We start from the raw sequence: 27,797 nt of genomic DNA on the forward strand, positions 1-27,797 counted from the left end.
AAAGAATGGCACCAAGTCTTCCTTGACACCTTGTCAGTTGCTCCGAGATCCAATCTCAAGCCCCCCTTTACCCCTTTTCCCGTGAAATGGAAGAATGCAGACCGCCGAACTCCTTCGCTTCCCAAGAACCACAGTCTTCAAAAGCAGCCACGCTATGCATCCTCCGACGACTTTCCCATATCAAAGCTCAGTTCTCTCTGCCCATCTTGTTTCTCGCCAACTCCAGAGCCTTCCGCTCCTTCCCGTCCCTCTCAAGCACAAACACCCAGTCCCTGATCTCAATCCCCGGACTGCTCTGCTCACTCCAATCGCCCCACTGCGGCAGGCCACTGCCCGGCGCCACCGGTCCAGTATTGCTCGGTACTGTCGCGTCCCCTGCAGAAGGTCCAGCACTAGGTGCACCAGGTGTCGCGGTCCCACTGGCGGGCCCGCTAGAAGGCTTAGCGAAGCGGTTGGTGGGCATATTTGCTGCAGCGCCTTGCATCCACTTGAATCGCGGCTTCAAACCTGTCATCATCGCGGCAGTCGCGTTGGTGGTACTGTGCATCTGGGCGTCGGTGGAGGAATTCTTCTCCTTGGCTTGTTTCGCTGCTTCCTTCTTCGTCATCTTGAGAGGTGCGGCGGTATCTGCAGGAGCGCCATTGGTCGTCGGGACGTCGTCTGCCAGCGCGCCTGTTTCGCCGCTTGCTGCGGCTTCGGCGGCTCGCTTGCGCGCTTCGCGCTTCTTCAGGCGAGCAGCTTCGGCGTCTCGATCTCGCTCGGCAAGGGCGCGCAGTTGAGCATTGAGGCTGCCTTGGAAAGACACAGTACGTTGCGGTTGTGGTGTTGCAGAATCGCCAGTGTTGGGAGCTTTGTCCCATTGCGAGCCGGTCACATTCTGTGGCACGACGGTCGCATCCGTCTTCTTGCCTTCTCCTTCCGCGATGTCCGCAAACTCTAGTGGTACGACCCGCCCATGATCGCCGTACTGCCTCGCTCGAGACAGGGTGTACGCCTCTCCTAGCAGACCTCGCAGCCGCTCCCCAGCAGCCAGGCTTACCAGACTCGCTATGGTCTCGAAGGCAGTGCCCTGGTTGACCAAGCTATCTGGCCGATGATCATGCTTCACTCCTGTCACTCTGTCAGCAACAATGCCTTCTTTCTTGTCCTCATTCACCATGGCAGCTGTGTCTGGCTGTCGCACGAACACACCCTCCATATTCACCCTCACGCCCTGCTCCCGCCCTAACCTGTCCATTCTTTTCCGCAGATTGTTGCCGAGCAAGAACTGGTTGTTCAGATGGTGCTGTCTCCTCTCTGCCAGCGCCTTTGCTGCCTCCTCTCTCTTTCTCCGGTGCGCAACCTCAATATCATCCTGCGACATCGACTGACTCATCGTCCCGGCAAAGGCGTCCTGGCTTCCAAAAGATGTGCCTTGCGTCAGTAAGTTGAAGCTGTTGCCCCCGCTCGGGATACTGCTCCCGAAAGAGGTGTTTTGGTTCGTGCTGAAACTTTCTGGCTGACGGTTGTTGTACACGTTGTACATGTAGTTTTCCTCGTCTTTGAGGTTGATGCCGCTGCCAAACAAGCTATCACTTAGATCTTCAAAGCCGACTTTGTCTTCGCGCTCTTCCTTGTTCGGTCGCGGAGGTGGTGGCATCATCTCGCGTGAATGTGTTTGCGGTGGGCTGTTTTGACGCATGCCGTATTGTACTGGCCCTCCTGCCGAGAGTGGTGTTCCAGGTTGCGACTGCCATGAGACTGGCTGGTTGTGATACGCTTGAGGAGTGTTGAAGGCGCTTTGCGGGCTCGCCGCATAGCCGCCGGGTGTGCCGTACGGTGACTGAGCTTGTGGAGGGGCGTATGGGTTTCCATAGCTGTTCGCGTGAGGCATTCCGTGAGGCGGATGTGCATATGATGGTGCGCCGTTCGGTGGTGATCGAGGATCCGGTGATGTCCTCTGACGCTTAGCGGGAGGGGGTCCATACGGGGCCGCGTTGCTGGGTGAAGCCGCATTCTGATATGGTGAATATGGTCTCGGCGGCGCCTGCTGCTGTGGTGACATCGAGTACGACATCTTCGCGATGCTGAAGTCTTCGCGAGGATGCTGGCGCCGATATCAAGGTCGATGTCCCGTTGCGGAGGATGAGCGCGCAACGTGTGCGCCTCCTCACGTGGAAGCCCCCGTCCCTGCCTTCACGAGCCCATCCGTCGCAGTGGTGGTGTCGCTGAGATGTCCAGTCGAAGACAGTGGCCAAGCTGTAGATGACGGCGGTGGTATGTTTGATGTCGCGGTCGTGATCGCTGCGGAATATGGCCTCCACTTCTGTCTTGCTGGTGGAGTTGACAGCAGTGAAGCGTGAAATGACGGAGGAGGTCTCGGCTCGTTCCGTTGTCTGCCAAGACCGAGCTTTCAACATCACCTGCCCTGCACTTCCAGCTTGACAGCGCGAGCTTCTTCACTCACACATCACCTCTTCGCAACAACCATCAACCAATGCTATAGTCGAACGACACGCGGAATCGCTCTCTACTGCATGACCCCTGAGGCATTTGCGATAACCCGACGACCGATCTGAGCCCACTACACGTGTAGAGCGCCCAGCGCGCCCGACTCCTTCACGATGGCCACAAAGCGCCCCCACGCGGCAATGAACGCCGCGCCAGAAGACGATGAACCCGTCGACCCAAGTGATGAGCTCATGTTCCTGGCGCTGGGCGGAGGAAACGAGGTGGGGCGATCATGTCACATTATCCAGTACAAAGGGAAGACCGTGATGCTGGACGCGGGTGTACACCCAGCGTTAGAAGGGCTGGCGGTGCTACCTTTCTACGACGAATTCGATCTCAGCACCGTGGATATACTTCTCGTAACCCAGTAAGTCTTCTCTATCAGCGGTGGTGACCAGGATGGATGAACAACATGGCAGTCACCGCAGCGCAGCGCTACCCTTCCCCTTATCTTTTTCCTAATGTTCCACCTACGCCTGGTTCTCAGCTCACTGCGGCGAACGACATGACGTAGCAGTGTACATAGCCATCGTATTCAAACCTTTTCTCCGACCAGCCCACCTCCCTTTTCTTGCTGAGCTGCGGTAACTAGCCATGGTAGATTAGCAGGAAGAGCAAAGACGTCCCAGCACCAACTTCGCAGTCGACTAACACATCGGTTTCCTAGCTTCCACATGGATCACGCCGCTTCCTTGCCCTACGTCCTCAGCAAGACCAACTTCGCCGGCAAGGTCTACATGACCCATCCCACCAAAGCCATCTACAAATGGATGATGCAGGACTCGGTCCGCGTTCAAAACACACATACTTCTGGAGCCGGCAGTGCGGATGGCTACGTCAACCAGCTCTTCAGCGAACAAGACATCCTCTCCACTCTGCCTCTGATCAACACCATTAGCTTCAACACCACCCACACCCATAATGGAATCCGCTTTACCCCGTATCCCGCTGGCCACGTCCTGGGAGCATGCATGTACCTCATCGAGATCGCAGGCCTGAACGTCATGTTTACCGGCGACTACTCCCGCGAGAACGACCGCCATCTCATCCCTGCCGCCGTCCCACCAAACGTCAAAGTCGACTGCTTGATCACCGAATCGACATTCGGCGTCAGCACTTCCATCCCACGCAGCGAGAGAGAAGCCGCTTTAATGAAGTCCATCACCAGGATTGTGGGCGGTGGCGGACGATGCCTGCTTCCTGTTCCTGCCATCGGAAACGCCCAGGAGCTCATGCTGATCCTAGAGGACTACTGGGCACGGCATCCGGAGTACCAACAGTACCCGATCTACTACGCAAGTGCGCTGGCGCGGAAGTGCATGATCGTATATCAGACCTACATCGACGCCATGAACGACAACATACGAAAGAAGTTCCAAGCGTCGCAGGCTGGGACGGGACAAGGGCCGTGGGACTTCAAGTTCATCCGCAGTCTGCGCGGACTCGAGAAGTTTGAAGACATCGGCGGATGCGTGATGTTGGCGAGTCCAGGCATGCTGCAGAACGGTGTGAGCCGGAGCTTGCTGGAGCGTTGGGCACCGAATGACAAGAATGCTGTCATCATCACCGGCTACAATGTCGAAGGCACTATGGCACGGACCATCCAGACCAACCCCGACACCATCCCAGCCATCATGACCGGACGCCAGCAAGGGCAAGGCTTACTCGGAAAGCGAGGTCCAGGCGGCGACGACCAGCAGATGATCCAGCGGCGTTGCAAAGTGGAAGAGTTCTCGTTCGCTGCCCACGTCGACGGCCAAGAGAACAGGATCTTTGTGGAAGAGGTCAATGCGCCTGTGGTCATCCTTGTGCATGGAGAGAAGCACAACATGAACCGCTTCAAGTCGCGCTTGCTGAGTCTGCAGAAGTTCAAGGTGTACTCGCCTGCGAACTGCGAGGAGGTGCGGATACCGTTCAGGAGAGAGAAGGTTGCCAGGGTGGTGGGGAGACTGGCGAGTCGGGTGCAGCCGTTGCCAACGCCGCCGAAGTCTGAAGAGGGAGACGACGAGGATGGCGAGGGTGAGGCGAAGAGAAGGAAGGAAGCTGAGCAGCAAGTGGTCAGTGGAGTGCTGGTGCAGAACGACTTCAAGCTTTCGCTCATGGCGCCGGAAGATCTTCGGGAGTATGCTGGACTGACCACCACGACGATCATCTGCCGCCAGCGACTCACCCTTGCTGCTGCCGGCACCGAGCTGATCAGATGGGCTCTCGAAGGCACTTTCGGAACTGTGACTGTGGTTGCCGACAAGCACATGACAAATGGGAACAGCATAGGTCACGAGAAGGTGGAAGATGCCGATGAAGAGGTCCCGCGTCAAGACGACACAGTCTTCGAAGTCATGGGCGGCGCTGTGCGCCTCATCTGCCGTCAAGGAGGAGAGGTCGAGCTCGAGTGGGAGGGCAATGCTACAAACGATGGAATCGCTGACGCGGTCATGGCGGTACTGCTGACGCTTGAGTCGTCACCGGCGGCTGTGAAGCAGAGCAGTAAGCTGCATAGCCATGGCCATGAGCACAGCGACGAGTATGATCCCTTCGGCGACTCTACGGAGGTCAAAGCACCGAACGGGGTGGGCGAAGCAGATACGAATGGGAAGAAGCCGGGCAAGAACCCGTTCGCCAATCTCGATCCAGAAACCAAGCTCAACCGGCTCTTCATGTTCCTCGAAGCGCAGTTCGGCGAGCAGGCCATCCAGCCTATCGCCGAGCCGAAGCTTCCTGAGCTCAATGGGTCAGCAGAAGAAGGAGACGATGTCGGCCGCGAGAAGGCTGCAGCCACTGAGCTTGCACGACTGCACGGCGTGGGCATTCCAGTCCCAGGGATACAGATCTCGGTGGACAAGATGGTGGCGAAGGTATGGTTGGAGCATCTGGAGGTCGAGTGTGGGCATAAGAGTTTTGCGGACAGAGTGCGTGCGGTCACAGAGCGGTCCATGCAAACTATACAGCCGCTTTGGCAGTAGAAGGCGTCTCGGTGGGATGGAGGTGAAACGGCGTTGTTGGCGAGGAGGGTGGTGGTGTGGCAGTGGCATGCGCCGGGTCATTCCGAGAGCATGATGACACTGCGGTTAGAGCGTCTTCCTATCGTCTGCTTCTCGGTATACGCGGACTGTAGTTTACTAGTCAAACGATTTTGAGACCTGGCATACCAAGCAAAGCGTACCTTAGTCTGAAGCTTGAGAGTACTAACATCTATGCCTTTGACTCTCACACTTTCTCAACAACTTCTACACCATCAGCATCTCGCCAGCTCGGGTCGAGGAGCTAATCGAGTACTCCACGTAGAAGTAGGATGCGGCTAATTGTACACCGCCGCATCCTTGGAGCATAACCTTGACACGGCGTCGTAACTTGCTCTTACTGACCGTAGCTCTCGCGATGACTCGAGTGCTCATGCGAGAGGCCACTGGTATGTTATCAAGGCCTTGTTATGCATACATACTGACGTTGCTTACCAGAGCGCTTTTGATCGGACCCAGCAAGGTCTATGGAGTGCTGGGGATCAGTCTTTGACATGGCTGCATCCTCTCACCTTCGGCACTTCTCCAATGAGACCCGCTTGCAGAAGACTGCATTGGCCTCCAACGCAGGGCTGAGCCTTTGCAGGCTCGCGGAGCCCTCAGCACGCCTCCATTTCGGTGGTTACTCCAAAGATGTGGGCCGCCCGACAACCGTCTCCACCACCGACATCCGATGCTCATTGTTCCTGTGGGACGACAGCAAGCGCAGGAAAATGAGGTAGGAAAGAAGTCTTGCACATGCACTCTAACTCGCTCTCAATGCGAACAGCCCTCTGGACTCTGCTTGAGGATCGCATTTGATCGCGCCATCGAACACCTCGACGGTCGACTACATTATCTCCAACCATGGCGCGAAGTCCTAACATCATCTTTATCATGGCTGATGACCATGCCTCAAAAGCAATCAGTTGCTATGGTACCGGTATCAACCAAACGCCGAATATCGATCGGCTGGCTACCGAAGGGATGCTCTTCAACCATTGCTGTTAGTGAATAAAGTGAGCTCTAGAGATGCGTTAGCCGGCCACTGAACCTGTTGCACAGACGTTACCAATTCTATATGCACACCATCAAGAGCAGCCATTTTGACCGGAACTCACAACCATGTCAACGGCGTTATGACTTTGGACGACTCCATCAACAAGCATCTCCCGAATGTGGCCAAGCATCTTCGATCTTCTGCTGGGTATCGTACCGCCATGTTTGGCAAGTGGCATCTGGGAGAAGGCAGTCGTCATGAGCCTACAGGCTTCGATGAGTGGTCAGTACTGCCAGGCCAAGGTGAATACTGGGATCCGACATTCCATAATCCCGAAGGAAGCACCGTCGAGCAAGGCTACGTCACTGACATTATTACGGAAAAGTCTTTGGACTGGATCGAACAAGGTCGAGAGTCTGCCAAGCCATTCTTCCTGATGTGCCATCACAAGGCGCCTCATCGGACTTGGGAATGTGACGATAAGCATAAAGACCTCTATACCGATCCCGTGCGAATTCCAGAGACCTACAACGACGATTACAAGAACAGAGCGAAGGCGGCGAAAGCGGCGAAAATGCGAGTAGCTGAAGACATGACCTACCAGGACCTAGGCCTTGTTCAGCCGGATGGAGGTGCACGAGTGGGATCAAAGGTCTCGCTGGACTTCGGCGATGCTCAGCGCAAGGTCCCGGCGAATGCAACGAAGCTGATCGACAAAGACACGGGGACAGTCTATCGTTTTGGCAGTGAGAAAGAACTATCCGAGTTCAAGTTCCAACGTTACATGCAGAGGTACCTGCGTACGATTCAATCAATTGACGACAACGTCGGTCGAACGCTGGATTACCTGGACAAGAACGATCTTGCCAAAGATACGGTTGTCATTTACACTTCGGACCAAGGCTTTTTTCTGGGAGAACATGGGTGGTTTGACAAGCGCTTCATGTACGAGGAGTCTTTCCAGATGCCGTTCCTGGTGAGTTGATAACGCTCTTGCCCCGCCATCTCCATAAATCCGTTCAGTCGAGTAGCTGACGCTGCAAGCAGATTCGATATCCAACGGAGATAGCCGCCGGCTCAACATGCAACGACATCATCTGCAACGTTGATTTCGCGCCAACGTTTCTGGATTTTGCAAACTCGCGGATCCCCAGCTACATGCAAGGGCTGTCCTTCCGCTCGCTTCTTCGCGGTGCTACTCCTCCGAAGTGGCAACAAGTTGCATACCACCGCTATTGGTAGGCAAAACTATACTATCTCTAAGGCATTCGCTAATCACTCTGCCCTGCTGTCTGTAGGATGGACAATGATATCATTCACGAGGCTCGAGCACACTACGGAGTGCGCGATCAACGGTACAAGCTTATCTACTGGTATAAAGAAGCTCTGGGCGTGGCAGGCGCCCGGCCTGGAGGGGAGAGCGAGAAGGAGTGGGAGCTGTTCGACTGTGAGAAGGATCCGCTGGAGCTTTTCAATGTGTACGGAGAGGCAGATTATCAAGCTGTGCTGAAGAAGATGACAAGAATGCTGGAGGACAAGATGGAGGAAATTGGCGACACTCCGGTGCATCAGCTTGAAGGCCAGTAACGAAGCTCTGTGGCAGTCGTGGTGTGTCTGACTATAAACAGACAGACGAAAGCTTGAAGCGGCCATGGTCCGAGAGCGCTCGGTCTTGTAGTTAAGATAGACAATAGACGGACGAGAGTATTGGATAGAAGCATTAGTAACACGAGGATAGTTCAAAGCTCACAGGATTGACATCTTACAACTAATAGACCAGCGCTGACATTCACCGAGAAACGTGTCTACGGGATTCCCAATATACAGCTGTTGATGATGTCTGGTCTTATAATACGTATGTATGTACAAATCACTTGAACCCATCTTAACCAGCTTTCCTTTCGCATCAAGCTGTCCACATCGGCAACGTAACATTAACTGCATGCAAATCTTCCACCCTCGAACTCGAGCCTATCCAGAACGTGTACGGTCCTGGCGGACTGGTCAGCTCCGTGTTAACCCAATAACCAAGCTCTCGTCTTGCGATAACGAAGTGAACGTCCTGGCTTTGTCCCGGCTCCAAGCCAACCTTTTCGAACCGTACGAGAGACTTCACCGGGAACTCGATGTCCGGGGTGTAGATCGGCCGGTAGTACACCTGCACGACTTCTTTTCCGAACACATCTCCCGTGTTATTCAGGCTGACGTTAACGGTTATGCAGCTGGTTTGATTGTTCGAGGAGACCGTCGGGTTCGAGAACTTGAACGTGGTGTAGCTGAGGCCGTATCCGAAAGGCATCGGAACCGATCTTGTGAGGTTCGGGAACTGCCATGCGGCAGAGATGTTATTCGCCGTGAGACCGGCTTGGTCATAGCCCTGGTCGGAAGGGAGAAGGTCGTAGGCAATCGGTATTGCACCTGAGTACTGAGGCATGCTGACCGTCAGCTTGCCGCTCGGGTTGACTTTGCCCGTGATCAGCTCGACAACGGCGTCGCCAGTGAACTCGCCGGATAGGAAAGTGTGGAAAATAGCGTTTGCACGCATTGCCGACGGATTCAGCACAAACGGTTGACCTCCGGAAACGACAAGGACAGTCGGCACGCCGACGTCAAGAACCGCATCGAGCAGTTGTTGCTGCAGTCCAGGAAAGCCGAGATCGGCATGCGCGAAGAACTCGCCGTCGGTTCGCTTCAGGAAGAGAGGATCCGAGGGAGAAACAGAAAGGCTACCCAGCGCAACGACAGCGAAGCCAGCGTCCTTGGCCGCAGCTACTGCGTCCTGAATGCCAGAGTCGTCATCCGTATCGATAAAGTCGCAGCCTTGCGTGAACGAGACCTTCCCGGATCCAAATGCGTTCTTCATGCTTCGGTGTAGCGAGTCACCGTAGCGTGCATCGGAAGAGTTGACAGCAGCATAAGAGCCAGAATTGAGGATGTTTCCGAAAGGTCCAATCAGCGCGACCCGACCTGGAGTTTTCGGGAGCAAGCCATCATTCTGAAGCATTGCAATGGCTTCACGTGACATTTCCCGTGCGATTTCGAGGCTCTGAGGCAACCTCAGCGTCGAGTTGAGCTTCTGCGGGTCTGGGAGCGATTGATCGAAAAGACCAGTACGGAATTTGATCTCAAGGAAGGCAAGAACCGCCTGGTCGATGTCACGCTGGAGTACAGCACTGCCGTTTATGGCATTCAAGAGTGTCGGCATGCCGCAGACGGTGGGCTCTGATGGCGGACACAGCTCCATCTCGATCCCGGCATGGACTGCCTGAACAGCAGCGTCTTGAAGCGATGAAGCTGCATACATCTGGTTGTGCATCTGCCAGATACCGTTTGCATCGGTCATGATCAAGCCCTCGAATCCCAACTTCTGACGAAGGATGTCCTGAAACATGTATCTGTTCTTGTGCATGGGTAACCGATCGACGGAGGAGTATGAAGCCATGATGGACAACGGCTTCGCTTCCTCGATGACCTTGATGTATGGTCGGAGTTGATCGTTGTAGATGTGATTGATACCTCCGTATTGGCTGGCGAGATTGACACCGCCGCTGGTTTCGCCATAGACGTAATGTTTCATCGTTGTGGCGACCTTGACAAAGCCGCCCTCACCCTTTTCCTCCATCGTCAGCACGTATGTCTTGCCGAATTCTCCGACCAAGTAGGCATCTTCGCCAAAACTAGAGCAACTATCAGCACCATGCTTCAAAACAGCAAGACTTTGCGTACTCTTCACCAATGCGGCCATATCGAGGCTCGCTAGTGACGTCCAGTGGTGGAGACAGCACCCAATTGACGCCAATAGCTCGTTGCTCCTCCCTAATAACCGCAATCGCTTGCTCGAAAAGTGGCAGATTGAACGATGCCGCCATGCCCAGGTTACTTGGGAAGATGGTTCCTCCGGAGATGTAGATGCCATTATTCGAGTCCGTGACGGTGACAAATGGGATATGCAGCCGGCTCTCGTCAATCTGCCGCTGTTTGATTCTGTTGGCGATTGGTACGACATCGCTGGCCCAGTTGAATGCTGAACCGTAACCTGCAATCCATGGTCAGCAATTGCTTGCTCGGTGATCGTTCTCGTTAGACAAGTTGTGTACCGAGATTGCCATTCTGTGTTGGATACAGCTCGTCAAATCGCGTCCGATTGAAGGTAGCATCGGCTTCCAAGAGTCTTCGGTAGCCTCCCAGCTGCCCGATCTTTTCTTTCCATGTCATTTGCTCAAGCAGGCTCTGTGCCCGTTGGCGATACAAATCCGTTTGGGTTCCATTGATAACCGCAGCGCATGGTGTGAAGTGCTGCAGTATTGCGGCCGCAACGATCAAAAGAGGAGAGTACATCATTTCGTACAGGTGGTAGGATGTTCTGTCGCCGCAGCAGTGCCGCGAGGACGTGTAACAATATCTATACTTTTCAACTTCTCCAACTCTGGCCCCAGACTCTCCGCAATTGCGAACCCTGTCGTCACGTCAACAACGCCATGGGGGAATCTGGAGATTGTTCTGGAGAGCTACGGTTGTCGGTGTAGGCGGAGATGCCGATCGAGATCCTGGTCGCTACCGACATCCGATCCCCGCCCTGACCGACTGCCGATGCAGGTACTGGTTGGCAACGCGAGGCAGGACTGTGAGGGAAGATGCCATTGGGGGCTAGATCGGATGCCTGAAAGTGCGTAGGTGCCGAAAGACTGAAATGAAGTCGTCATCCTACGAAGTTCCCAGAAGAGCCTCCCTGAATTTTGACGGCATTTGTCCGGTGCGGCCACACTTCCATGGCTCAACTTCCATCTGCGAACGTTGGCATGGCAAATGCGCTGTCATAACCGATTTGCGACAGTCCGGCATTCTCCCAATACGAGATGCCAAAGGGATCGATTCCGTCAAATAGTGGATACAACAAATCTGGAGCAAGGCTGTCGACGGTAGACTGGCCTTGCTGAACATGTTCGGTCGCAGGAGGGAGTGTGTTACTTCCAATAAAGCGTGGAGGTTGCTCAGTTGCTGATGGGGCGATGTCACCGCTGTCGTCGACAAAGTCGGACTGCAACAACAGACTGTGTACTGAAAGTTTCTGCCGTGCGTTTGCGAAAGTAGACACCCCTGGGGATGTTGTTGGAGCTTCATCGGGGCTGACGGGTGATCCTTCCGAAGGTGAAGCCAGTAGAGACTCCTGAAGCCTGATGAGGCGGGTAAGGTCGTCGCGCTGCAAACTCGTCAGTCAGTTTCTCCAACGTGAGATCGAGAGGTAATCTTACAATCGGCCTACTGGCCATGGTGTTGGCAAAGAAGCGACTTATGAAATCGAGACAGAGCTTGGCCGTGCTGATTGCCCTCTGCTTTTCCATGACGCCGACCGAGCTGTCAGTGAGACGGAAAGCACCGAACAATATCAGACGAGCGCCGTGGTATGCGCAGACGGCAGTGTCCAGTTCCAGTATTCTGAGGTCCTCCGCATATCGACAGAACTCGCCAATGATATGTGCTATCTCTTCTGCGTGCTTGAGCGCCGCTCTGCCCAGCCGTGTCTGTTCTTCGCTCGAGACGCCTTCAAGTACCGACGAAGGTGAGGCTTGAAGGTAATTGGGCAGAAACATCCGATAGAGGTCGCAGTGACATTGGTGCCAGGAAACATGGAGCATAAGATAAATTGGCCGCCATTCGAAGCCTCGGAAATCGGATGGGGGATAACGGTTATGAGGTTCCAGACGCTTACGAATATTTTCCAAGTCAGTCTGATGCCGATTGACATCGCGCAGCAGGTGTCGGAAGATTTGCTCGTTCGACAGGATCCTTCTCGTCACCCTGTGCTAACCATTAGCGTATCACGGTACATGTCATTTCATGACTTACTTCATAATGCTACGTCGAATGCTCGTCAGCTTGAGGACGGCAGCATGAGAACCCAGGCCACCAGTCTCACACGCCTCGTCTGAGTTGAGAAAGGCAGGTGTTCTGCCCTGCGCTTCACTGTCGTCTGTGTTTGGAAGCCGTAAATGTATCGTCTCCGGCCGACAAAGCTCATACTCGGCAATTCCAACACTGAAAAGGTCCTCGAGGAGATATAACGCCCAGAACGTCCTACGCCGCGACTCTTGCGCCACTGAAGACAGTTCGCTGTGCTCGTAATGCAAGCGTAACGCAGCAGCTGCTCGAGCTGCTAGCCCGGCGAGCATAAACGCTCGAGCAAAGTAGCCTGCTGCGGCCCGATATTGTATGATGAGAAGCAAAGCTTGGAGATGGAACACGGATGGCCGGTCTAGGACGTCGAACAAAGCTTTCTCCGCCCGATCCACCCATGCTGTGGCAGGCAGGTGTTGGTGACCCAGAAGAAGAGCTGCTATGGCACAAAGAGCCAGTTTCAGTGGCTCGCTTAGGCTCTTCTCGTTCAACCTCCGTACAACGGTATCCGCATGCAAGAAGCTGTAGGATGGCAAAGCTGCCAGGTGATGGAAGTACTCGAACTGCAATTCTGCGACTGTCTGGGCGTTCGGCTCATCGTGGACGTTGCAAGTGGCATGAGAGGTTGGGTACTGTTCGGAGTATGGAAGTCCTTCGTCATCTTCGGCTACGCTGTACTCAGGTTCGTTTCCAGTCGCATCTGTGGAAGATGACTCGGGCGGTTTACTTCCACCGTGGCGTTGTCGGGATGTCGAAGGGTAGCTACATGCTTGGGCACGGCGGGCACAATGCATGCATTGCGGCTCACCAGAGCACCTGATCTTCATCGAGCGGCAGGCCAGACATGCTCTCGCTCCCCGGCGTCTCGGTGGTGGCGACATGACTGAGCCCTGCTGGGCATGCTTGAAGGAGCATTCGAATTGAAGCCGGGCGCAGCTCCTACACGACGGTGTTGCGCCATCACACCTCACCTGCTCGTGCTTAGCACGTGATGGAGTGAATGCAAGTTCAAAATTGGGGTATACACCTTCCGCGCTCGGCACTGTTTACAAGTGGTTTTGGTCTGATTGGTAGTCATGGGTAGTTTTAGAGAATGGTGATGAGGAAGAGAGGCATCGGGTGTCGCGTTGGATCCCGCTCGGCTGCCGCTTTCATTGAACATCCGACTGCCGGCGGTTGGCAACAACAATTTCAAAATGGGCCACAGCGTGACTCTCAAGATGCCTCTGGGCAGCCAAGGCGAGTTTGGATTGGGCGTTTGTGTGGTGAACTTGGTGCCGGCGTCCTCAGAGCTGCTCCTTCACTTCTCCGTTCATGACTGGAAGTATAACACCTTCGTTCCCAAAAGGAGCTTGCAGGGTGAGGGTTAGAAGGTAGATTATGCTAATGCGGAGGTAGCGGAGGAATAGATGAAGTTGGCTGGAGGGAGTTGATGGAGGTGGAGAGGGCCGGGGTGGTGGTGCCGATGAGGTGTAGCGGATGTGCTGGAGGTGGATCGGTTGGAGGAGTTGGCTACATGGTATTCTCTACACTTTACTAGCACCAAAGAATTTGTTGTTCACCACACTGACGCTACACTCCTTTGAACGACTGCGACCTTCGTGCTACATAATCTTGTTGAAAGACCACTCATCTCCTCCTTTCCCCCACTGGCCCTTTTCTAGTAGTCACTGATCCCATTGTCGTGCACACTCCAAGAGCCAAACCTCTCTACGCCCTCGTTGTAGCATCTGTTGAATGTCTCGCCACCGTCTGGATCCAGGCTGATGGTATTGTCATTACAGTCCACTGTGGCGTAAGACTCGAACGATCCAAGGGCGATCCTGCCGGAGGACCTCTTTGTCTCTGGATGGAAATCGACTGACTGAGGGCTGTCGGTAAAGTCGCCGTTGCAGTCGAATGGACCGTCCTCTCCTCCATTTCGGTATTCATGGCAGTGGACTCCAGGCTGAGGAGCACCCCAGGTGCTGCAGAAGCCGTAGGCTGGGTCTCCCGTAGACTCGTAGAAGCGGTAGGTCGTGGAGCTGTCAGCGGCGCAATTTTCGACGTTGTCGTAGGCAATGACTAGAACCCTTGTTAGACTGAGCGACAACTGTCTTTAGGCGAAGATCACGTACCCTGCCATGCCATGGCGCTGGACGCTTGAATGGCAACGAGTGCAGGATAGATGAAATGCATATTGTTGATTCTCTAGGCCGCTGTGTTGGGAGAGACAGCAGGAGGTGCAAACGTGAGCTCTGAGGTTGCGGTTCAGCGTTGGGAATTGATCGGACTGGTTCGCATCAGGTCAGAGGCGGTCGGACGGAATGCGTATATATATACAAGCACTCCTGCCAAGGACTTCTGTGCTTGTGAGATGCTTGCCGGTACACCCGTCTGCTCGCTGTATGCGACAGACCTTTTGCTCCCGCTCCAGCCGTTTGGATGCATGGTCGTCGGCGTCCTGCGGCTCTTGCTAAGGCGAGATTCCATATCTAATGTGTTGTTGCAACGTTGCTGTATGCCCTGTAGAGAGCCTTGGCATATGCAACGACATCATTCTGCAGAGTTCAAGAGCTCATAAGCCTTCGAAGGATGGCATTCCGCGGAGCTTCTTTTCTCTTAAGTGGACATCGCCATGGCACGTGTGCGTTTTCAGCGGAACAATTGCCCATCTTGCGGGCGCTCATGTCCTTCCGCTCTTGAACGCTAGTACGCCAACTACATCCTTCGTGCAGTCGTGACCTGGTTGTCTGGCTGCATTGCGGAGATGAGCCCACGGAGTGACGGCTGCAACAACATTTCGAGACGGCGATTGTTCGCCGGTTGGCGTTTTCTTTCACTCTCAAAGTTGGACCAGAGAGCGTCAATAGGATCTTGGGTGGCTTCGTGCGTAGTTGAAGCTCTTGTAGACTCGAGGCTCGCTCGGAATGTGTTTGCAAGTGTTCGCCCTTTTCTCACAGCATTGGTCCCGCTCACCTCCACCGTACTGGTCGAGAGCGGCTCATATCAACTTCCAGATCAGGAAAGTCCGGCCCGAGAAAGTATCCGAGCCGAGACCACGGACATATGGGCGTATCCGGGATGGCTACCGAGCCGCCTTCAGACTGTTACCGTTCCTGGGAAGCCGATGATTTGTTGCAAGCCATATTCATCCGCTCTTCTCTAGATCCTTTGCGACGCTCGATCGCGCTTTATCCGGTCACGTCCATCCAACAAGGACACTGGACTTGCTGGACTACGAGGCCGATGTCTTCACGCTCAGGTTCTCGAGCCGATCATGTCTCGCATGTGCATATCAGGACACCTTACCTCCTAGTAGCGAGCTCGTACTCACGGCTCGCCCGGCTTCTGTCCACGAGCTGGTTTTGCACTCATCCTACTCTCTCCATAGCGTGGACATCTACGACCGTCCGTAAGCGAAGTTGAAACATTGTTAGCTCATCGCTCACTAGTCCCGGCATCTATAGCCTTCAAGGGGTTCGTAGATTGAGATAGGACTCAAGGGCGTTGTAAGGTAGTATCAAGCGATGCCAAGTATATAGCCGACTGGGTCGGCCCGAAGCAGCCTGTTCCGAGCGCAGCCCCGAAAGTCACGACCAGCACGGCGTTGCATCTCTTACGAACATCTCTAAAAACGATCCCTCATCTGCTCGTCTGGAAAATACTGTCCTCCCTTTCCCTTCACTTCCGCATCATATTTGGTCTCGGGTGTACATCTGGTTCTTCCCATTTCCTCTTCTGGCAAGAGGCAAACTACCGCTAAGAAACTTGGCGATCTTGGGCAACCCTCATCTCGAGATAGGTTCTCCCAACGACGTTCATCTTCACATCAGTGTCATAAGTAGATTGCTACTTGGTCTTCTCTACCGGCCTAGCACAGCATTATTACAGATATCACAAAACGCCGACACTCACATCGCGTTGTTGGCTCGTTAATTGTGGCCAGCGGACAGCTGCAGCACAGCGCATGAGGGGCTGAGCCAGAACAGGCCACCACTCCACGAGGCTGGCGCCTTCATGTGAATCATCGTCAGGCCTGCAAACACTGCCTCTTCTGTCGTTCGCTGTTGGATGTTTCACCAATTTCGATATTTCACGAGTTTCAAAACTTCTTCAGTTCTGGCTACAAGCAGCAAACAGGAAGGTCCATCCGCTTGTCGACGTATTTTTTCGACGTAGAGCACGGCGTTCAAGATCTGAAAGTCGACAAACCAGCTATACTTGACTTCGCCATGGCGATTTCTGTTCACATGGAAGGGTCAACAGCATCTCCTTGGGACGGAGAACCAGAACTCAAGCCAGAGCTATCACCAACATACATCAAGCTGATCGTTGGCCCTCAGAGACAAGTATTCGAGTTCCAAGAAGATCTCATTTGCAACAAATGTCCATTCTTCTACAACGCCTTTTGCGGCAACTTCCTAGAAGCAAAGACTAAACAGCTCGAGCTCCCCGACGACGACCCAGAGCGCTTCCAGGAACTCGACTCATGGCTCCAGCAGGACGTGATAGACGACACGCAAAGCTGGCTGGCGCTGAGCAGGACCTGGCTCTTCGCGGACAAGTACCATATCGACGAGCTGCAGAATGCCATAGTTGATGCCTTGTATCGAAAGTACACAGCACATAACACAGGCATCAACATCGCCTTCGAAACGTTAGACTACATCGCCGAGCACACCTACAAACGCTCGCCCTTACGCCTCCTGTTCGCCGACATGCTCGTCAACGGCACCTCGCTCCAACAAATCCCCGACCGCGCTGACAACATCCCGCACGAATTCATGCAGGAGATGTGGCTCTCCCTCAAATCCTACATCGCCCGCAACGGACCGGCCAACACCTCCCTCCTCACCAACCCAATCCACTCTTACTACGTCTCCAGCGCCGCAGCCAAAGCGACCGCCATGCCCAAACCCGTCGACCCCGCCGACGCCCCAACGGACATCTTCTGCCAAAGCTGGCGGTGCGAAGACTCGCTTCCGATCCGCGACACACTATACATGTGCACCAACCACAACGTCACGCTCTGCCGGCGATGTCGGGACTCGCACCGCGGGCATCGGAAGAAGATGATGACGCTGACCACCGCTCCGTACCGCGACGCCGCGACGGGGGAGATGACGATCATCGACGCCCAGATCAACGACAGCGGTTTCTACTGCGACGGCCCGAAGTGCGATACCCGAGAATTCGAGCTCGGTCTGCCGGACTATGCGCTCATGTCGGGGGATCGGTATCATTGCCTCGTCTGCCAGAATATGGATTTCTGCAATGTCTGTGTGAGGGGTGAGCTGGAGTGTAAGACGAAGGGGCATGCGATGTTGAGGATCAGGTCGTCGTTTGCGCGGAAGACGTGGAAGACGGAGTGTGTTAGCATTCCGGAGAAGCAGCGGAGGTTGGCGGCGAAGCTTTGCTTGAGGTGTGCGGGAGACGACCATCTGACGGACGCTTGTGAGGCGAAGGAAGCTGTCTTGGATGCTGAAGTCGAGGTGGAAGAGTAGAGGGCTATTTCTGTGTGCTGTGTTGGGAGGCAAGATCTGGACTCACATGCAGCGTTGACTTGTTCGGCATGGGAATGCGGCATATGAGCGACTTCTTACCGGTCTCCACGGGGCAAGCATTCTCCTCCTGAATCCGCAGTCCAGGACGAGCCCGCTCCAGCTCCTGAACGGACAGGTCTGCACAGCTCAGTCAGCTTCCAGATCTTCAAGCACGACAAAAATGCCCTCAAGCAGGTCACTTACCGACAAACTTATCACAGACCCTACAACTCTCCCATCCAGCGGCCACACAAGCCACCCACTTCGTCGGTCCGGCAGATCTTTTCAAGGCCACCACCTTTCTATCACTTTTCCTGTATCTGCCACGATATGCGCGCAACCTGCAAGAATTCAGCGAGGACCTTCGTCCAGTGACGTTGTAAATTCTCTCCCATTTGCTGCGACACGCCAGGAATCCGAGGGTTTGGAGGGCGGTGTAGGGCATGATTCCGAAACGACTGATGAGCTGTGTGGAATCTGTTTAGACCTCTAAAATGTCGGAAAATGCTAATTGAGATGTCCGGGCGCTGTTGGGTTCAATGTTTCCCGTGGCAGCAATCATCTTCCTATGACAAAGAAGTTGGCTTTGTCACTGGCCATGCTCATCTCATAGGACAATGGCCGGCGATTTGGACTGGAATGAACAATGGGAGAGTTTTGTAGGAGATGAGGTGATAGGAGATGAAGTGGTGCTGATGGCTTGACCGATGGTAAAATTCCGCATGGAGGGCTTTGGAAACCGTATAATAGCATACTGCTGAGCCTTTTCGACTTCGCCTCGGAGCATACCCAAGCTGGCCATCGGACGCCATGGAAGCGCAAAGTGGACAAAAACATGGAACCTGAGAAGGGAGATGACAGGAATCCAAGGAGTAACGCTATCCCCAGACACGTGAGCCCTACCTCTTTGTGTTGCTCGATGCTCAAGGTCAAGTGAACTGGTGGAGTTGGGGACCCTAAAATGCTCATGACCGCGAGCTCAGGAAGCAGCAAGGAACTCGTGGAGCAGACCGCGCGCATCCTACTAGGTATGAGTCTTGTTTGCCTGGCTAGGAACAGAGAATGCGGCGCGCTCATCTCATGTAGCCGCTGCTGACAGTGGTGTTCGCACGTGAGGAAGCTTCGTAGTAGCCTTGGAAGCTTTGCCCAGACGGTGGTCCTCGGTGCGAATTCACATTGGAGTACGGTCCATAGGGTTTCTGGGTCTGAGCAGGAGGATGTGTTTGTCTTCAATGCAAGGTCTCTTTTGGTTCGATCCTGACAAGCTGTGCTTTGGGCATATGGATTGCGATGGCGTCGCAAATGTAGAAGCCGCGATGTTGTCGGGTCGAGGACTTGGATGGTATAATGATTTAACTGCTGACCTTTGTAAAGAAGCAAAATCAATGATGAGCCGCATGGCGTTGTTGCAGTCGTAATGCGTCGATCAAAGCTCCACCTCCAGCTTCGTCTCGTCGTTTGTCGGCCGGCCGTTTCAGTATCATCACGGGACTTTTGGTCTGTTTGAAGGTGAGGTAACGTAGCACAGCATGATCAGACTTCGCGAAAGCCACAACATCGTAGAATCGTGTAAATACAATCATGTGCGTGTGAATGTGAAAAGTGTCGAGGTTCGGGACGAGGATATCACGGGTCCAAGCCTTCGACCTCCGCCGCTCCTAGCGTCTCGGTCGTTATGGTGTGGTCAGAGCAGCATTTCCACCCTCTTCTACCCTCGACACGCCTGCCACGATTCGTGCACCAAGGCCGTCTCGACACTGCCCATCCTTTGCCAGTACCACCCAGCACATATTGCAAGCTCAATGCAGCAGTAAACTCCTCCCCCGACCTGCTCGGCCCGTCGGACGTCTGAGGCCATCGCGGCACCTTCTGACCCTCTTCACGCACCAAACTGTTGGATCAACGACACCAGCAACACCACCCACCTTCTCCCGAACGACATCCACCGGTACGGTATAATTTTGGCTGGTTGCAGCGGCGTTGCGACTGTCCCTGCGGCGTACGCTTGGTGGGCGCTTCTTCACGCCCGCTTGAGCGAATCACACGGCTATTGTAGTGAAGGACTGCCACGACCTCACTCAAACCCTTTACGGGCCTCATATCTACATCCTCCCTCCCTCAGATCGACCGCATGAACTGCTAATGCGATGTCTACGCCAACTACCTTGACACACGTGCCCCCGCCCTTCGAACTGGATCACCGGCAACGGTATCTGCAAGACCGTTATCAAGAACGCTACCTGCCTCCTCCCAGGCCCAGCAGCAATCTCAGCTACCAATCGAACAATCTACCCGCTCGACCATCGAGTAATCTATCCGGCAGCCATTTTGTTGCTCCGCCAAGACCACAGAGCAACATGAGTAACGGAGGGTACACGCATTCACACGCTCACAACAGCGGCCAAGCAAGAGCAGGCGCAGAGTACTCATACACCAACGGTCTCTCACATCAGACTTCACATGAGGAACTCAAGCGGACCAACAGCGCGGCAAGTCAGCGTCAGCGACAACTACCGCCTCCACCCCAATCCCAGTCGTCCTCACGTGCACCGGCTGAAGCGCCTCCAATGCCTCAAAAACACTCCAGCCAACTTCACCGAGATGAATCTGCCACTGCGGGACAGAAGAGAGGTCGCAAATCACCGGTGGACTGGGTCGAGTTCTTCGGCGGCAAGCCGCCGGCTGAAATCATCACCATCCATGACGACGATAGCCCAGCACCCCAGGCCGAAGTGTCACGATTACCTCCGCCCACGAACGACACTACCACCGCTCACCACGTAGATAAGAGACGACGAACAAATGCTGCCGGCGGTGACGCAACATACAGTGCCACCAACACACCATATTCGTACTCGAATGGGGCTTCCACCGAAAGCCTGCAAGCGCCAACAACTGCACCAACTTCACTTGGCTCGCAAGTGAGCAGTAGCAGCAAATTGGATGCGACACAGACCGGTTCGAAGCGGAAGAGGACTGGGAAGGCGCCTGAACAAGACCGGAAGAAGCAGGAGCTCGAGCGGCCAGGTCCGAAGGGCTATCTCGCTGAGTATGGTGAATATGTGCCTCCTCCGAAGCTGGCCAAGAAACAGAAGGAGGTGCATGTGCCCGCAATACATGATGTACGATTGACAGTGTGATGTGAAAGTTGGGATGATGCTAACCGGTGGTACAGCGACACAAGACTCATGAGCCCATCGATGACGAAGATGGTCACTACATCGTTCAGGAGAACAGTCGATTAGGCGAGCGGTACAGTCTGCTGCAGCTGCTTGGTCAAGGTACTTTCGGCAAGGTGGTGAAAGCGCTGGACATTCGGACTCGGCGCGAAGTCGCTGTGAAAATCATACGAGCAGTACCGAAGGTAGGCACCCAACCACACCACCCGCACGAGAACAGCTGCTGATATCGTCTGTTCCACAGTACCGAGATGCCAGCCGCATCGAACTTCGAGTGCTGCAAACCCTCCGGACAGCAGACGAGCAGAATCGAAACAGGTGCATCCAGCTCCGCGACTGCTTCGACTGGCGAGGTCACATCTGCATCGTCACACCCCTGCTCGGCCTCTCCGTCTTCGACTTCCTCAAATCTGGCGGCTTCGTACCATTCCCCGGCTCACACATCCAAGCCTTCGCACGGCAACTGCTCGGCTCGATAGCATTCCTGCACGACCTCAACCTCATCCATACGGACCTCAAGCCGGAGAACATCCTGCTGCTGAACCACACATACCAGACCTTCACGTACAACCGGAACATCCCGTCGAGCAGTACACTGACCGCGAGGAGTGCTAAGTTTCGGAGGGTGCTGCTGAATCCGCAGATCAATTTGATTGACTTTGGGAGTGCGACATTCAATGATGAGTACCACAGCTCGGTGGTCAGCACGCGGCATTACAGGGCGCCGGAGATTATCCTGGGGATTGGTGAGTATAATTCATGACTGGTCACTGAACGCTGGCTAATTATCTTGCAGGCTGGTCACACCCCATCGACTTGTGGTCCTTAGGCTGTATCCTGGTCGAGTGTTACACAGGCGATGCTCTGTTTCAGACACACGACTGCGCAGAGCATCTCGCCATGATGCAGGTCAGTACCAATACCTCTCTCCGCTTTCCGATCGTCGCTAATAAACCTCTCCACAGGCCGTCACCAGCACCGACATCGACAAATCACTCATCCGCGAAGTCAACCGCACCAAGCGAGACCGCAACAGCGCCGCGCGCTTCTTTAAGAATAACCGCCTCGCCTACCCTCTTCCCGATACGCCCCGGCAATCTAGGAAATTCGTCCGGAGCATGAAGAAGCTCGAAGAAACGATCGTGCCCACGAACAATTTCAACAAGCTGTTCCTGGATCTGCTGAGGAAGATCTTCGTGTACGACCCCAAAAAGCGGATCACTGCGAGGGAAGCGCTGAAACATCCGTGGTTTGACGAGCTTGTGGAGGATGATGGGACGGAGGCGGCGAGGATTAAGGAGGAGAGGGAGCGGGTTGCGGCGGCCAAGGCAGCTGCTAAGAGAGGCTGAGGACAGCGTTGGACAACGGCGATGCGAAGCCAGCGTTGATCGACCTTGGTGGCGGGAGGAAGGCACGAGCACGAAGGCATGCCCGAAAGCCGCATCACCGGCTAGACGACCACGAGACTAGGACATGCAGTGGGACATGAAGGGATGGCGGCGTTTTGACATCACATTTTGGCGTTCTGTTCTTCTCCAGACCTCATGGGTCGGGAGAAATGGTGGATTTTGTTCTTCACGTGCGCCCAGGCTGCGAGCCGGTGTGGATTCTTGGAGGTCTATTTGATGGGCACTTGTTGTTATGCATAGCCCTGCGGACTGCTGCATAGTGGTCTTTTTTGAATGGAAGACTCTTACGCTGTGTCCGTTCACCGTGTCTTCTTGGTGCCTGCTCTCGAATGTAATAAGTCTTGGCGGGACCGTTATTTTGGACTTCGACTTCATCCCACTTCCCCGCTGGTGACTTCAGATGAGCTGGAATAGATGTAACTTCCGTTCTACAACCATCTGCTGAATACTTCTCTTATTCCAAGACACTTCGTTGAGACCTCTTCATACCACGCCCACCATGTCCGCCCCACGCATCGAAGAAGTCTCCGACGACGACGTCTCAGACCCCGAAGAAATGGACCCTTCAGCTTTCGACTTCGCCCGCCCACAAGGAAACCTAGGCCAACCCCCCGCCTCCTCCTCCTCTTCCTCCGCAGCAGCAGCCTCCCAAATCGACCCCGCCACCCTCCAACAACTCCTTCAATCCCAAAATGCGCCCCCACGACCCCAGCAACCCCAATCCGGCGTCCAAAACGACCGCTACGCCGCCCAACAGCGCGAACGCTCGAAGAGCTGGCAGTGTCTTTACCCGATCTACTTTGACGCCTCACGCTCTCGGCAGGATGGCAGGAGAGTGAGGAAGGAGGAAGGGGTGGAGAATCCGCTGGCGAGGGATATGGTGGACGCGCTGCAGTGGCTGCAGCAGGAGAGGGGGTTTGAGTGTGAGGTTGTTTTTGAGCCGGCGAGCACGCATCCGAGGGATTGGGGGAATCCGGGGAGGGTGAGGTGTTTGGTTCAGAAGGGGGGTGGGGAGGTGGGGAGTAAGTTGTCTCTCCCTGGTGGAGGGGGGCGAAGGATGGATTAGGGATATGCTAACATGATGGACCAACAGAACACCAACTCCTCCACGAAATCTCCACCTACCTCCGCGCCCACCCCACCAACGATGACTCGCCGCTGCGTTTACAGCTCCAAGGTCTGCCGCCGCCTAAAGACGGCAAAGCGCCCAAACCAGCTGTTCCGAGGGGGTTCAAGATGGGCAGTATACTACCGCTGCACTCGCCGGCGTTGAGCGGTGGTGGGATCAGTCAGAATTTCTTGAAGGACATGATGGCGGAGTTTGGGGGCCAGTTGCCGCCCGGTATGGAAGGGTTGCAGGGGATGGCGAATATGGGTGCCGGGGGTGGGATGGGGGCGAAGGGGGGAAAGCCTAAGATGGTTAGGGTGAGGAAATGAGGCTGAAGTGAAGGAATGGGTTGCGAAGGGTGGAGCAGTTGTGAGAGGCGAGATGTGAGCTTCAGAGGTTGGGTGAACCGAGCCAGCCGCGATGGCATGGCATACGTTGGAATCGCCTGGCCTTGAATGAAACGAGGACTCTCGCGATGGCTTCCCAGCGCAGCGAATGGAACCCGGACTCCCGTCCCGTTGCCTACCATGGCGCCGCCATGCAAGCCTCCCATCTGCGTCACACATGAAGTGACGTCCCACCAACCTTCCCGTGCGGTCACCCACCGCCGGCTCAACCTCGGAGCACCCTCCCAAGCAGCAGCATTACTCACAATTAGATTCCTGGATCCCTGGACCAAGCTGAAGATTCGAAAGAGACAAATCACCCGGCGATTTTCTCTTCCCTCTGTCCGCATGCATGCAAGGGTTCTCTTTTGCTGATTTTGAGCGATCCTTCTTTTGGTCCTTCAAAGGAGGACTAGATGGTGATGGTAGTGGTTGGCATTTAAGACGATGTTTGAGATGCGGATGGCATGGACTGTTGCTATGAGCGTGTGAGGTCATGGCACAAGACCCGCGGTATGCGACGATGATGGCTAAGGGGCGAGCGCTTTTGCCCCCTTTGGACATCATTAACGTTATCACGGTGGGCCGACATAGGACAAGGAAGACGGCATAAAGAATATGTTAGACCCTATACGCACAGCCACATTCCACGCCTACAAGCCCTAACCCTACCCCTTTCCCTCTAGCCCCCCTAACTATGGCCCTCCCCCTCCATCCCCCTCATCACCTCCCCCAACCCCCTCTTCACCCCCTCTAATCGTTCAATCTCCTCCTCAATCTCCCCCGCTTTCTTTTCGTCCCCCGCCTCCCGCGCCTCCCGCGCACTCAGCGTGAGCAGGCTGATGCTGTGCAGCACGGCGCCGCGGCCGGTGAAGACTTCGTAGAATAGTTTTTTGTTGTTGAAGGTGCTTATGCTTGTGCTTGTGGTGGTTAGGAGGGCGTGGAGGTGGGGGTAGGGGATGGGTGTCGCTGCCGCTGCTTCTGGAGGGGCGGCGGCGGCGGCGGCGGTGGTGGTGGGGGTGGGGGTGGGGGGTCGTGGGGCGGACATGGTTGGATGGGTTTGTGGTGGATTGTGGTTGGGATGATGCGAAAGCGGTGCGGGAGGAACAGAGTGTGGTGGATGTGCTCGAGTAGTGGTTTTGGAGGATGGGGGGACAAAGAAAAAGACGTGCACGCCGGAAATGGCAGGTTGTTGTCTTTGTGCAGGAATGTGTTGTACAGTGGTGTATACAAGCTTGTAGATCGCTTCTCACCATGAGTCTAAATGCAGTGCTGCCAATGCCGCGCTATGCTTCCATTTCATCGTCCTCATCATCGTCACTATCATCCTCGTCGAGATTCTTTTCGACGATGAGATTCCCACTCCTGCCGATCCGTTCCCGTATGCTGCCACCTTTGTCCACTTCAAACACCTCGCGGGGCATAGGCGATACGAGCCGGAACTTGTACACGTGCTCGTAGCCTTCTGGCGCCTGTGGCTCCTTTTCGCTGTTCATTTGATCCTCGTCGTTGAGAAGGTCGTAGCACTCCACGAAAGCGTACAGTTCCTCCAACCCGGCGTCTGGACGGAATCTTCTTATGACCCTCTCGCCCTTGATCATGCGTAGTGACACTCTTACAGCCTCTTTCTCCTCCGCCTGCGGCTCAGCCTCTATCCTCCTCGCCCTCCACCTTCTCCACTGCGCCAATACCCTCGCCCTCTCCGCCTTCCTCTCTTCTCTCTCCCTTGTCTCCCTCTCTAACTTCTCCTTCTCCGCTTCTTCTTCCTTCTTTCTCCTCGCCTTCTCCCGATCCTGCGCCAGCGACCGCTCATACGCGGACTCCTGCTCCTGCCGCAGATTCCTCGTCGCCTCCTGCTCCCTTCTCTGCGCCCTCACCCGTCCAAGTTCCTGACCATGCTCTTGCATCGCCGCTTGCAGCTTCGCGATCAAATCTCCCGCAGCGATAGGGCCGGAGGAAGTTGTGAGCTTGCTCATCGCTGTCGCTGATACAGACGGTGTATGCGCTATTAACGCTACGTAAGGGAAGCGCGTGACGTTGAGGGCGGAGGCGACTTGGTATGCTTCGGCGTCTTGCACTGTGCCTGCCCAGAGAACGATGTCGGATTTACTTTGTGATTGGTTTATGAACTCGACAAATTCAGTGGAGAGGAGCGTATCCCGGACGAAAGGGGCGTTATCATCGTGTTCGGGGGATAGGAGGACAACGAGGAGATATTTGAGGTCTCGTTTCGCGGCGTCAAAGGCGTGGCTGTAGCCTTCTTCGTGGAAGGGGAGGGTGGTGTGTGGGACGCTGTATTCTTCCTCGAACTCGCGCATGAAGCGGGCGGCGGTATCTCGGGGACTGAGAGGTCGACGGCGGGTGTCCCGAGAGGGGCCTTGTGGGAGGCGGAAGCGGGCGAGGAGACGAGGGAGGAAGGGGAAGAGGTAGCCTATTATGCCAAAGGCGCGTTGGAGGAGAGTGTAGGTGAGGTTGAACGGGAGGAGAACGAGGGAGAGCGGGAAGGGCACCGGTTGTACTCGCTGGCTCTCAGGTACGGCAGCCACTCGAGGGGCGAGGTCTGCGGCATGGTCGCCGTTGGGTCTGGGTCGGGAGCGATTGGGGATGCTGTCGAGGAGTGTCTCTGTCCGACGGGTGTCGGAGGGAGGGGGTGCGCGGGCTGCTTCGGCGGCGGGGTCGACGGTCTCAGCGTCGCCGTCGAAGAAGCGGGTGATGGCTATCTGTGCGTTCCACTGGCATTTCTGAAGGATGGGTAATGCGGTCGAGAGGTCCTGGTCGGTGACGGAGGTGAACTGTTGGAGCGCAAGTTGTTGCGACTCGCTGAGGTGCGAGAGGTCCGTCGCTGCGTCGGCCATCTTGGGAATGGTATGCGCGTTATCGTGTTCTTGACATGTCCCGTGAATGTGTTCATTAGATGTAGAGGGATGGACGATATCGAGGCCCGTTTAAAGATCTCGGGAGGCTGAACCGAGCCCCACCAAGCCACTCCCGCCCTCGCTCCGCCGGGCCCCTGCACAGCCCCAGCTTTCACGTGCGTCGTCGGATGCATCCAGCTGCATCTCGACCTCACCACTGCCATTGCCATTCCTGCCTCCATCCCTCGCGGCTGCTCGCCAGTGCGCACTTGACGACTCTGCTAATAGTATCGAAGGTGACGATGGAGCAGCAGAAAGCGGAAAGGGTGATAGACCGCGTCGTGGCTTCTGCTCGCTGAGACGAGAAGGTCGTGTACTACAACCACATCTTATATTCTGTACGTCAACGTTCCCGCCTCGTCATATCATCCAGATGTTCAGAAAGGAGCGGCCATTCACAATGGAGTTGCGCAACGACGGAACACATCCAGCTTCGGGCGAAGCAAAAGCTAACCAACCGCGTCAAGATTCTAAGGCTGCCATTGACCCGGAGCCACGAGTGTCTTCTGGTCCTGTTGATCGTGCAGCCTCCTTCGGACGACGTCGGTCATCCAGCCTACCACTTCTTGCAGGATACCCGGACATCGACGTGACGGACGACCCTTCGATACGATAATTTAGGTCGGTCAAAGAACCCAGTCGATCGAAACACTCTCGTCCTTCGACGCCTACCCACAGGTCAGCCGCTGTGCACAAAGTCCCTAAGTGTACCCCTCAGCCTTCCGCCCTCGGCCAAACTTCATCTTCCACGGACGAGCCCACGCCCCTACCTGCTACGCTTCCTCGAGAGCATCGTAGGCTTGCGAAGTTCAGCATTTTTAGCCCGGAAAAACGTGACAGTCCACCGCGTGAGCAGCCAGCCAGACACTCTTGGGCGGCAAAGCTTTTCGT

The 27,797-nt window shown here is 55.1% G+C and overlaps 11 protein-coding genes across 11 annotated transcripts; 5 read left to right on the forward strand and 6 right to left on the reverse strand.

Moving 5' to 3' along the window:
• Nucleotides 1-187: 187 nt before the first annotated feature.
• Nucleotides 188-2,399, reverse strand: LTR77_008225 (uncharacterized protein; the record flags this gene model as incomplete). The annotated part of the gene is made up of 2 exons (XM_064805458.1): nucleotides 188-2,086; nucleotides 2,154-2,399. 2 exons carry the CDS (start codon nucleotides 2,397-2,399, stop codon nucleotides 188-190), a joined length of 2,145 nt encoding a protein of 714 aa, XP_064656563.1.
• Nucleotides 2,400-2,603: 204 nt separating this feature from the next.
• YSH1 (endoribonuclease ysh1) lies at nucleotides 2,604-5,453 on the forward strand (the record flags this gene model as incomplete). Its single annotated transcript, XM_064805459.1, has 2 exons — nucleotides 2,604-2,857; nucleotides 3,158-5,453. 2 exons carry the CDS (start codon nucleotides 2,604-2,606, stop codon nucleotides 5,451-5,453), a joined length of 2,550 nt encoding a protein of 849 aa, XP_064656564.1.
• Nucleotides 5,454-5,717: 264 nt separating this feature from the next.
• On the reverse strand, nucleotides 5,718-6,006 carry LTR77_008227 (uncharacterized protein; the record flags this gene model as incomplete). Its single annotated transcript, XM_064805460.1, has 2 exons — nucleotides 5,718-5,896; nucleotides 5,946-6,006. 2 exons carry the CDS (start codon nucleotides 6,004-6,006, stop codon nucleotides 5,718-5,720), a joined length of 240 nt encoding a protein of 79 aa, XP_064656565.1.
• Nucleotides 6,007-6,356: 350 nt separating this feature from the next.
• On the forward strand, nucleotides 6,357-8,076 carry LTR77_008228 (uncharacterized protein; the record flags this gene model as incomplete). The annotated part of the gene is made up of 4 exons (XM_064805461.1): nucleotides 6,357-6,495; nucleotides 6,555-7,465; nucleotides 7,537-7,727; nucleotides 7,788-8,076. The coding sequence occupies 4 exons, from the start codon at nucleotides 6,357-6,359 to the stop codon at nucleotides 8,074-8,076; spliced, it is 1,530 nt and encodes a 509-aa protein (XP_064656566.1).
• A 319-nt stretch (nucleotides 8,077-8,395) lies between these two features.
• Nucleotides 8,396-10,830, reverse strand: LTR77_008229 (uncharacterized protein; the record flags this gene model as incomplete). The annotated part of the gene is made up of 3 exons (XM_064805462.1): nucleotides 8,396-10,166; nucleotides 10,216-10,525; nucleotides 10,587-10,830. The coding sequence occupies 3 exons, from the start codon at nucleotides 10,828-10,830 to the stop codon at nucleotides 8,396-8,398; spliced, it is 2,325 nt and encodes a 774-aa protein (XP_064656567.1).
• Nucleotides 10,831-11,263: 433 nt separating this feature from the next.
• Nucleotides 11,264-13,230, reverse strand: LTR77_008230 (uncharacterized protein; the record flags this gene model as incomplete). Its single annotated transcript, XM_064805463.1, has 4 exons — nucleotides 11,264-11,689; nucleotides 11,742-12,288; nucleotides 12,337-13,146; nucleotides 13,193-13,230. 4 exons carry the CDS (start codon nucleotides 13,228-13,230, stop codon nucleotides 11,264-11,266), a joined length of 1,821 nt encoding a protein of 606 aa, XP_064656568.1.
• Nucleotides 13,231-14,044: 814 nt separating this feature from the next.
• Nucleotides 14,045-14,562, reverse strand: LTR77_008231 (uncharacterized protein; the record flags this gene model as incomplete). The annotated part of the gene is made up of 2 exons (XM_064805464.1): nucleotides 14,045-14,448; nucleotides 14,502-14,562. The coding sequence occupies 2 exons, from the start codon at nucleotides 14,560-14,562 to the stop codon at nucleotides 14,045-14,047; spliced, it is 465 nt and encodes a 154-aa protein (XP_064656569.1).
• Nucleotides 14,563-16,598: 2,036 nt separating this feature from the next.
• Nucleotides 16,599-17,870, forward strand: LTR77_008232 (uncharacterized protein; the record flags this gene model as incomplete). Its single annotated transcript, XM_064805465.1, has 2 exons — nucleotides 16,599-17,602; nucleotides 17,702-17,870. The coding sequence occupies 2 exons, from the start codon at nucleotides 16,599-16,601 to the stop codon at nucleotides 17,868-17,870; spliced, it is 1,173 nt and encodes a 390-aa protein (XP_064656570.1).
• A 2,396-nt stretch (nucleotides 17,871-20,266) lies between these two features.
• LKH1 (serine threonine protein kinase CMGC group) lies at nucleotides 20,267-22,437 on the forward strand (the record flags this gene model as incomplete). Its single annotated transcript, XM_064805466.1, has 5 exons — nucleotides 20,267-21,031; nucleotides 21,085-21,273; nucleotides 21,333-21,834; nucleotides 21,885-21,997; nucleotides 22,054-22,437. The coding sequence occupies 5 exons, from the start codon at nucleotides 20,267-20,269 to the stop codon at nucleotides 22,435-22,437; spliced, it is 1,953 nt and encodes a 650-aa protein (XP_064656571.1).
• A 559-nt stretch (nucleotides 22,438-22,996) lies between these two features.
• Nucleotides 22,997-23,934, forward strand: SEC65 (signal recognition particle subunit; the record flags this gene model as incomplete). Its single annotated transcript, XM_064805467.1, has 2 exons — nucleotides 22,997-23,519; nucleotides 23,591-23,934. 2 exons carry the CDS (start codon nucleotides 22,997-22,999, stop codon nucleotides 23,932-23,934), a joined length of 867 nt encoding a protein of 288 aa, XP_064656572.1.
• A 1,343-nt stretch (nucleotides 23,935-25,277) lies between these two features.
• Nucleotides 25,278-26,846, reverse strand: ucp10 (UBX domain-containing protein 10; the record flags this gene model as incomplete). Its single annotated transcript, XM_064805468.1, has 1 exon — nucleotides 25,278-26,846. One exon carries the CDS (start codon nucleotides 26,844-26,846, stop codon nucleotides 25,278-25,280), a length of 1,569 nt encoding a protein of 522 aa, XP_064656573.1.
• Nucleotides 26,847-27,797: the final 951 nt, after the last annotated feature.

This window comes from Saxophila tyrrhenica (assembly GCF_035928015.1).
Source record: "Saxophila tyrrhenica strain CCFEE 5935 chromosome Unknown scaffold_13, whole genome shotgun sequence".
NCBI classification, from domain to species: Eukaryota; Fungi; Ascomycota; class Dothideomycetes; order Mycosphaerellales; family Extremaceae; genus Saxophila; species Saxophila tyrrhenica.